The 10700-nt window shown below is 34.6% G+C and overlaps 1 protein-coding gene across 1 annotated transcript in view; it reads right to left on the bottom strand.

Moving 5' to 3' along the window:
• LOC102432706 (1-phosphatidylinositol 4,5-bisphosphate phosphodiesterase beta-1) overlaps positions 1–10700 on the bottom strand; it is a gene marked incomplete at both ends in the record, with an annotated part of 116878 nt that overhangs the window by 24791 nt on the left and 81387 nt on the right. The window contains 4 exons of the mRNA XM_006106791.1: positions 844–998; positions 4473–4597; positions 6803–6887; positions 8866–8962. Coding sequence (XP_006106853.2) covers positions 844–998; positions 4473–4597; positions 6803–6887; positions 8866–8962 — 462 coding nt within the window. The remainder of the gene's footprint in view (positions 1–843; positions 999–4472; positions 4598–6802; positions 6888–8865; positions 8963–10700) is intronic.

Raw genomic sequence — 10700 nt, 5'->3', positions numbered from 1 at the left:
GATATAAATTAGTGAAACTGTTATAGAGCCTTTTTAATTATAGTTTTTCATATGCATTTGGTTTTGGATCAATCTGAAAATTGAATTTATATCCAATAAAAAATGTTTCTTAGTTAACAGTCATCTAGTTAAAGAGGAAAAAAAATAAGACTTTAAAATGTAAAATGAAATTTAGCTAAAATAACCCAGAGCTTATAGAATTCATGTAAAAAGTTCTTTATAAAAATGATTTGCCATTCATGGAATAATTCTCACAGCTAGAAAAAAATGGTATATTTACTGAAACATCAATTTCAAAGATTGTGGCAATCATTTGAAATTCATTGTTAGGGTCAGATAAATATTTAATAAAGCAATTTTTAAATTTGGTATGTGTTTTAAATCCCTGAATACTCTGATAGATTTTTAAATCCATGCTATGGTGAGTTCAGAGCTTTTATTCGATTTTGACAATTTATTGGGAATACTTTTTTTTCTCTGATTTTTCTCAGTATGGATATTTCTCTAGAAAAAAACAGAAGATTTCTCCAGTAATTTTTATGTAAATTTTACTGTGGGACATTTACACCAAAAGAAAGGTTGGCCATGGTGTGTCTCACCAACTTGTTTTGTTGACTAAGGGTCCAATTTTTGTCCTGTTGAATGTGCAGCCAAGTCCCTTTATTTCCTGCACTTAGTGTCTCAGAATTTCTAATTCGGATTCAGGCCTTAAAAAAAAATGTCTGAAGGAAGTGGAGACTGTGCTAGCAACTACACTTTTAATGACTCAACTACATTTTTACACAAAATAGGTAATGTCCAAGACTTTTGATGGGGACAATTTTATAAAAGAGACGTACATACCTTAACAGACAAAGTGTTGGCTACTATCCCATCTACGATGCCTTCGGTGAATGGATCAAAATGCTTGTCAGGTCGCCTCATAAACTCTGGCTTTAATCTGTAGCCACTCTTCCCATTGTATTCATACATCCCCATATTGATCTGCATAGCCAGGTCTGCATACCAAAGACACAAACCTTACTGTGACTCTATTATCTTTGTAGAAAGAAAGTAAGATTGTATTATGGTCCACTTTTTTTCCCCTTTTAAAAAGAAATATGTATTCATTGTAGAAATGTAGGAAACACATACAAAAAAAAATTGAGCTAAAATCTCCAAATCCAGAGATAAGCTACTAACAACAGATTGGTGTATATTTTGTTTTTCTACTTCAAATACAGAGTGTCCCAAAAATGTATACACACTTTAATAGCTGATAGCCGTAGATTATATTACATTTTGAAAATGAAATAATTTCTCTAAACACTGCCTTTATAATGTGTACACATTTTTGAGGATACCCTGTATATTTTAAATATGCAGTATGTCTATTCCATTAAATATTTGCCTGCTTTAATTTTAACAGCTATACAAAATTCTGTTGAATAGATATATTTGAATAAATGTATTCATCCAGGCCCCTTTAAAGGCACATTTATGAGTCTCTTCTAAATTGTCACCATTACATATAATGTTTTGATGAACATCATAGTGGTGAACTCTTTGAGGATATGATTAACAGTATTCTTAGGAGTGAAATTTCTGGATCAAAAGATATGCACTTTGGGAAAGATTTTAGGTAAATCTTGCTAAAATACCCTTCGGAAAACTTAAACCACTTTAAACCTCTAATCCCTGTTTCTAAGGAAGGACCTCCCCACACCTCACCAACAGCGGCTGCTCTAATTTTTCTTTTTTAATTTATAGGAAAAAGTTTCCTTTTAAATTTTGCATTTCTTTGATTACTTACCACCAATATTGAATTGCATGTTGACCTGTTTCTAATGGACAAAAATTACTGCTCAAAGTTTCCCTAACACTCTGTATGAAATGAATGTCCACACTAATTGCAATTACTGGGGTTAAAAACAACAACACATTTTAAAGTCCTAAGAAATCTGAGAAGCTGTCATTTATCCCAGATTATCTGAGCTGAAACTCATCTCTTTTGGGCTGGACAATAGAAAAGGTGATGGTAGACTTATTTCATAGTTCCATGAAAAAAAGAACTTTTAGATCAGGGAAAATAAGTGAAATTTTACCTCTCATGTTATTAAGCTAGTATAATTGTGATACTAAAATTGGACAAAGTTAAAAAAAAAATGAAAATGATTGACTTAGCATACTTGAAAAAATTAACTCGAAAAGCCTAAAAATTATATTAGCAAATCATATGCTTTAAGAAATAATACCCCCAAAATAAGTAGAATTTATCACAGGAGCACAAGGATAATTATATATTAGGAGATCTATTAATATAATTTATCACATTTTCTCACAAAAGAAGAAATGAACACAATCATCCCATAGCATAGAAGTCTGTGATATTTAATAATATTTAACATAAATTCCGAATATACTGCTGATCATTAGAACAAGTGTATATTCCTTTAATGTGTGAAAGAATATCTGTCTTAAAGTCACAGCCAACATCTACTCAATGGTATCACAATGGTGAAATTGCCAATAGTGTCAGGGTGAAGAGAAAGATGCACACCACTGCTATTTAATATTATTCTAGAACAATTAGTCCAAATCCTAAGAAAGGGGGAAAAGCAGATGTGATTAAATTATTGTGATTGTGTATCTGAAAAACCCAATAGAATCTATTGGCAAAAAGGGAAATTATAAGAGTTTAGGAAGATTATCATTTATAAACTAAATTTACTTATTACGGAAATATATAAATTCTAGAAACAATCTGTTAAAAATATAATGTCAAAAAAGAGATTTCATCTAAAGAAACTAGACCTCTAATAAAGACAAGTGATTCTGCTGAGGGACTTAATATAATTTTTAAATTGAAGAGAAAGACATTCTTTCAGTGATAAAAAAATTAAGGATACATTCTTCAGATGAATTTATAAATTTTATGTGATTTAATATAAATCTCATTTTTTTCCAGTGGGGCAGAGGAATACATAATAACAATTAACCTAATGTAAAGTTAATGTGATTTTAATAAAAACCTCTTTTTTCCCCCAGGGGCGGGGGGAAAGAAACATGATAATAATTAAACTGAATTTATTGGAAACCAGAAATCCTACTGGCAATAGCAAGAAAATAACTGAAAATAGCCAGGAAGGAGAATTTCCATTTCCAGGTATTAAGGCATTTATTAAACACTACAATAATAACAGTGTGTTATTGGTTGCAGAAAGCAGACCAACTTATTAATGGAGAAAAATATAAATAGAAAAAAATGGATCTAAGTTAACAATAACAGAAAAGGGTATACCTATTAAGCTGTAATTTCAGGTCAGTATAAAAAAGGATTGATATCTTACTGAGGTTATATATAAAAATTAATTTTTGGATAGATGAAAGGGTAAAATTAGAAATATTAAAATATGAGAGAAATGAAAGTAAATATGAATCTGATCCAGGGGAAGCTGCAATCATTAAAGTAATCCAAGACTCCATAAAAAAAACACACCATTAAAAATCTGATCTCATCTATTTCACAAAATAAGACAACATGCCCTTTATATAAAAAGCACTGTAAGTGACAATAGGCCTGAATAGGCGATTCATAAAAGCAGAAATATAAATAGTCTTAAACCCACATATTTAAATGTTCAACCTCAATAATAATCAAAAAATGAAATTAAAACAATAATGAAATGACAATATTTTGTCTCAAATTGTATTATTATTGTTTAAGGATAACACTTAACCAAGAACTCAGATGAGCAGGAACACTTCCCGCCATACGTTGCTGGTGGAGAAAAATTCTGGGGTAACATTTTTTGATGAAAAGTTTGGCAAAAACTTTGGTACAAAGTTTCTTAAAACCTCACATCTTTTGACAGAATAATTTGGTTTTAGGAACTTTGCCAAAAGAACATCAGTAGATAGACTTGAAAATTTATATCAAGACTATTCTCAGAGCATTATTTATAGTAGAAAAAATTCTCTAGTGTTCAGTGATAGGAAATGGGTTTTAGTGAATTGTGAAATGTGCTTAATATACAGATATTAAAATTCATGTTTCTGTATAACATTTAAATATATGTGGAATTAAGTGAAAAAGCATATACATACATAGTCAAAAAACCTTATAGATAACAAATAATAAAGTTGAGTTTTGAATCTCTGAGTGGTAGCATTCCTGAGTTTTATTTTTTCATTAGACATCTTTGGATTTTCCAACTTTTTCTATAATAAATACATATTACTTTAAAAAGTATAAAGGTTTTTGTTTGAAAATAATGCAAGACCAGTAGAAAGAAACACTCATTTATAAACTATTGAAGACAATTTCTCAATTTTCAAAATTTACTTTTTTTACATTGGTATTTCCTTTATTAAAATTTACTTTTACTAGTTTCAGTCAAGTCTGGCAATTTTTTATCCTTTCAAAATGGGTTTTGGGTCCTTGGAAATATGGCTTTATAACAATGGAAATGAGCAGAAACTGTGCTACTTACCCACTGTTTGGAAATTAAGGGCAACCATTTGACAGCCTGCATTCCAGAAGAGCTGAGGCATATAGTTGGATGAATCTACACGAGTTCCTTTTGGATATATCCTACTAAGCTGCATTTTGTTATATCTGGACCATCATGTTAAGTAGTGAATACAATTATAAAAATAATTAGCCAAGAATATCACCTGAGAAGCCACCTTCCATCTTTCTCCACTGCGGAAATGAAATAAATATGGATGATCTCATTGGGCTAGGGGGCAAAGTATGTAAAAACCTTGCTGAACAAACAGAATAAGTGTTTATAATATAAATGTAGCATTACCTTTGCAGCCCCTTGTAGGTGAAAACTAATAGGTAGAAAACATGGCTGAGTCAAGGTCAACATGATTTTGTAGAGATTATTAAGGATAGGCCTACTGATTAAAAACACATGAGGAAGCTCAAGGGCATCAGATCATGTGAGAGGAGGATACTGTGTTTGGCTGAAGCAGATAAAAGAACTGCATGGCTATTTTTGAAATGCTTTCTGCTCATTTTCTCAGCCTTCTCTGGGAATGCTATTTGCCAAGACTGGGGTACTTTCTATGATTGATAAGAAGGTATATATAGCACAGAAGGTTTTGACCTTGTTTTGTATTTTGGGTCCTACCGTCATCAGTTTTCCACCCTGAGAACCTTTTAGTTATTGAACAATAACTACATGTTTAAAACATGATTGACTATTCCTATTACCAAGTTAGGTAAAGGTCAGTTGTTTCTGATCTTGGGCTGGGGTGTTGGGCCATTAAGTTTGCACCTTAATTCTGAAAGCTACTGGCTATGTATAATCTATGGCAAATTATTTCACTTTGCTGAGCCTCGTTTTCTCATCTATAAAATAGATTGAATAATTCCTACATCACAGGGCAATTGTAAGGATTAAATGAGGTAAGACATAATAAAAGGTCAATCTCATAGATAGTACTTAATGAACATTAATGATCATGATTTTTATAGTGTGACTGTATATAGACTTTACATCTGTTCTCTCTCCTATTGATGAGTTTTAAAGGTGATTTTTTTTTAGTTCTAGGACTTGCTTCATGAAATTGAGCTCATGGACACATTTAATATTACTTTTATGAAAAATATGTAAAGCCCTGTTTCATTTTATTTTGAGTCATGAATAATAATAAGTAGTTTTTGTTGTCAGAAGTATCAACAAAGCCTTTAGTAGTAATATATATTTATATTCTCATATCATTATTCCAGCTATTTTTTTTTTAAATATATTTTATTGATTTTTTACAGAGAGGAAGGGAAAGAGATAGAGAGTCGGAAACATCGATGAGAGAGAAACATCGACCAGCTGCCTCCTGCACATCTCCCACTGGGGATGTGCCCGCAACCCAGGTACATGCCCTTGACCGGAATCGAACCCGGGACCTTTCAGTCCGCAGGCCGATGCTCTATCCACTGAGCCAAACCGGTTTCGGCTCCAGCTATTTTTTTAAAAATATGTTTTTATTGATTTTAGAGAGGAAGGGAGAGGGATAGAGAGATAGAAATACCAATGAGAGAGACATAGATAGGCTGCCTCCTACACACCCCCTACTGGGAACTGACCTGCAACCCAGGCCTGTGCCCTGACCAGTTTTCCAACCGGGTACCTCTTGGTTCATGGGTTGACACTCAACCACTGAACCATACCAGCCAGGCCCAACTACTTTTTTTTAAAATATATTTTATCGATTTTTTTTTTTTTTTTTTTTTTTTTACAGAGAGGAAGGAAGAGGGACAGAGAGTCAGAAACATCGATGAGAGAGAAACACCGATCAGCTGCCTCCTGCACAACCCCGACTGGAATCGAACCTGGGACCCTTCAGTCCACAGGCCGACACTCTATCCACTGAGCCAAACTGGTCAGGGCCCAACTACTTTTTATTGGCCATTTATTAAATGTCCAAAGATGCAAGATGCCAAGTTAGGCTTACATATATACATGCCATACTTGTATTATATCTTACATATGTTGTCCCTAACCCGAACAGAGAGCCATAAAGCTGGTATCATTATTTATGTTTTATAGGTGAGAAAGTTCAGGAAGGTCAAGCAAACTGACAAAGGACAAAGAGCTGGATCGTGAGAAATGTTTGACTCCAAGTCCAGTTCTCTTTTCCGTACGCCAGGCTGCCCTACCCAGCAGTGCCAATGAAACCTGAAACTATTTATCACACCCAGGTGACAGACTGAAGCCATTGCATGCATCCTTTTGCTTATTTAAAGCAAAAATTAAATAACCCGTGACTTCAGTTGTGCCTATTCAGTTGATATTCGTCAAATCAAGGATACTCTACAAATTCCACTGGAGACTTCGTCAGCTGCTCAAGTCCTTTGGTTTCCACGAAGGAAGACATTTCAAAACTTCTGTTTCTTTCTGAGTTAATGACAAACAAATAAAAAAGTAAGTAATAAAATTCAGAGTTATAAATTGTAACATATGAGAAGTAGGCAAATGTTCAGTGAATTTACAGCGATTAATTTTCAATGTAACTTGTATATGTATTTTTTTCAGGGAACTATTTACTATTTATCTGCTACAAAAGCTGAGTCTTGTTCGTTGTCTCTTCTAGTATTTACCACCTGGGCCGCTTATGCTTATGGTTGCACAAGTCAGGGACCAGGTGGCATTAGGGTGGGGAAATTGATTTTCGTCTCGGGTAGTGTGGCAATGACAGCTCTTTGGTCAAAAGGGCACAGGCCCTGAGGAAATCTCTTGTTGGAAATCCATTCAGACTGACTTCTTGGGGCCATTTCTGGGATTCACGAAAGAGACCAGGGGGTGTGTTTACTGGAGGCCACCCCTTTTATACCCGCACTGTCAGGGACTCAGTTTGTATATGTCCTTATATCCTTTGGTTCAAACGGCTAATGTGACATTAGAATTGTGTTACTTCAAAGCAGAAGGATCCTTGGAAATTTCCCAGTCTGATGGCCTCATTTTCAGATTAGATAACAAGGTTGGGAGGTGAATGTACTAGAGGTCTCAATGTCCTCGAACACAGAGCAGCATTTTGAAAGTGAAATCCAAGCTTCTAATTAGGATGAGAGAAGCAAAACAAAGCTATCTTAGTTTGGAGAGGCTAAGAGCCTAGGAGCTTCTGTCTTCCTCCCAAGGAAAAATCAGTGTTATACGCTTTGCATCCTTAAAGCCTCATTCTTCTCCCTATGCCTTCCCCGCTCCTTTACCCATCTCCTCACCTTCCCCAATCCAATAATCTGTAAACTCTTTCTTCTCTTATTTTTACCATCAAAAGTCTCCTTTCATATGACTAATTACTTTAAGTATGACTGTTAATTGAAATTAAGTCAATTTAATAGGTGCTTTGTAAACTATGTGCGAATATTGTTTTTTAAAAGTGATAAAATAATCTAAAATACAAAGAGAAAAGAACCGGTTTGTCCATCTTGGGCTGATGCTCTTGTTACCAAGTTCTGAAGAACTTAAATGCATCATCTCCTTCTCAACTTGGCTACTTGTCTAGAAGCTTTTCCCTCATGTCACAGTAATATAAATAGGACATTTCGAAGTGGACAACTTGTGGTCAGCAGCATCAGTATGTAGCATCAAAGAAAATGTTGAAATCTTTATACTTAAGCTGTGTTGGAAATTAAATTCTTTATTGTAGAAACTTAGATACCATACGCCACTAAGTTAAGACTCTTTGGGCAAAATTATACAGTTACACCTGTGTGTTATGCAGAAGCTTAGATTTTGAGAGATCTGTAAATCTATCCTTTATAAGAGGCTGCTGACCTTTTGACCTGATAGCATCTTACATTTTATGCAACAATAGAGGGCAATTTCATAAAAGGACTCTTTTCTCTAGATGGAGGAAAGATGATATTTTTCTTTGCATCCACTATGAATGCGTGCTTGGATAAAGGAAAAAACACAAAGTGATATGAGGCTAGTCACATGTTCTCCGTGACACATAAAACAGGCTGGACAAATGGAATGTGGATAAATTGGTTGATTTGGTTCTATTTCCAGCTATCAGGGCTGACCAGTCACTGGCTGCTTCCTCTCTGGGAAGGGGGTTTATTTCATCACTGTCACTTACACAATGGTCGCAAACAAAAACCAAATGTAAAACTCTCAATTAGCTGTATTCTGTCCAACGTCTGTAGACCTAGTACGTATTTTGGAGAAACATCATGGGATACTTTCTCATATGGTTATTGTAATATATATGTAACATATATATCACATAGACAACCCAGGCATATATTATAGACTCCACCAGCAAAAAGTAATAGTTATATTAACAGTAACAGTTTTTTGTCTAATTGCCTTCTGTTTAAAATACACTTATTATATGTCACATTAGGGTTTTTGCTCCTGGAAAACTTACTTTTTGAAATTTCAAATGACTCAAACTTGACTGGCTGAATATAGTTCACCAGGTTAGACATCTCTTCTGTAGCCATGGCCTCGCTCCCAGCAGTCCCCTGGAAGCAGGAATAAAAATAACATTCCCAGAATCAACATTATATTGCCCAGGGTTATTTTCCCAGGGCAATGCTCACGTGACCCAGGAGCACAGAAAATCATCCCTCCTCTTCTGCAGATGCTTACCATCAGTAGAAAATTCATTCCAGGGGGAAGAAAAGGCCAAGCTTCTCATTACCCACACGTGGAGTGGGCGCAGGGAGGGTTAGGGGCTGCGGCACCAGCCTCCGCAGGAGACCCTTAGACGTGCAGCAAACCAGAATCCTCATTTTACTACAGTGATTCAAATCACATGAAAGTTCGAGAAGCACTGAGCTACATCTCATCGCCATAGCAGGACGCCTAAAGTTAATACATCAAGAACTCACCGTACAACTAGAAAATGAGTATGTGGGTAACCCCCACATGAACTGAAGTTATTAAAAAAACAAAGATTACCTTGTGGAAGTGGGTTGGGGTGGGCAAACAGCTATTGTTTTTCTTTATGTAAACATTCCTCCTTTCCTCCCTTCTTGGTTCCTGTGCGCCTTTTAGGCAAGCAGTATAGGATAGTGGGGGGTTCTTAAGCCAGATTGTCTGATTTGAAATCCAAGCCTACACTTAGAAGCTGTGCAATCTTGGGCAAGTTATTTAACTGCTCTGTGCTTCAGTTTACTTATTAAAATTAGGGTGAAATTAGTTCTGATAGCATATACGGTTTTTGTGATTATTGAATGAGTTCATGTATAGAAAAGAGTTCAGAACAGTGCTTGGAACTGAGTAAAACATCATGTTATTTTAACTACTATTAACTATTGCATGTTATTTTGATAATGTTTTAAACAAAAAACTAATACTGAGTATTGGTATAGGTAGAACTCTACAGGTTGATCTTACATTTTCTCCCATTTTTAGATGAGAGATACATGGAGACAAGCATTCTTTTGAAAACTCCTGTAGCAATATTTAGGTTAAATACTAATTGGAAAATACTGATTTGGAAAAATAATCAAATTAGAAAGATACTTTTTAAATTATTAAAAATTATTGATACGAATTTATCAACAATTAAAATAATTCTCAGGCAGAAATACTTTACTAGACACTATAATAATTTTTTCTCCCAAATATTAAGTTGCCATTTAGTAGGGAAACATAATAAGAAATGTCTAATACATTAAACAAAATGATTGAAAAAGGAATAATATCAGAGAAGAACAGCTTACTACTTGTTATTTATCCTGAACTGAATTGAAAAGATACAAGTACTGAGACAGGTACTTTTTAACATTTAAAAGCAGATTCAGTACAATTTTTTAACCAGAACTCCTGCTAAAACAGTTAAAATTCCAATTCACCTTGCTCCAACTCACTTCTAGGTTCTCTGCAATGAATATTTCTGATCTCATGAAGTTATGTGGGGTGTTTGAGCTCATAGCTCTCTAGTGTTTTCAAAATACAACAATGGAATAAATGTCATATTTCTGGATATTTCTCCAGACCTCATGTCTTTTCTGAACCTTGGACCATTTAGCAAGCCATTTAATTGCCTCAAACACTGAAGCAGGAAGGTGCATGTCACAGATTTTGAATTCACCCTCTCGATACCCAATTTGATGGAAGGCAAATCTCAACAGCATGTTCATTTTAGAGAACTTTTTCAATGCCCCACTTATTCCTTTACTGACCCAAGTTTGCCTCTTCAGGTTCCAAAGGGTAGGGGAAAAGTTTTAAAGTGAATGGTGACATTTTCCACCA

This window comes from Myotis lucifugus, unplaced genomic scaffold (assembly GCF_000147115.1).
Source record: "Myotis lucifugus unplaced genomic scaffold, Myoluc2.0 scaffold_912, whole genome shotgun sequence".
Taxonomy (NCBI): Eukaryota; Metazoa; Chordata; class Mammalia; order Chiroptera; family Vespertilionidae; genus Myotis; species Myotis lucifugus.
Note: the sequence above shows the minus strand (reverse complement) of the source record. Positions and strands in the feature narration are given on the sequence as shown.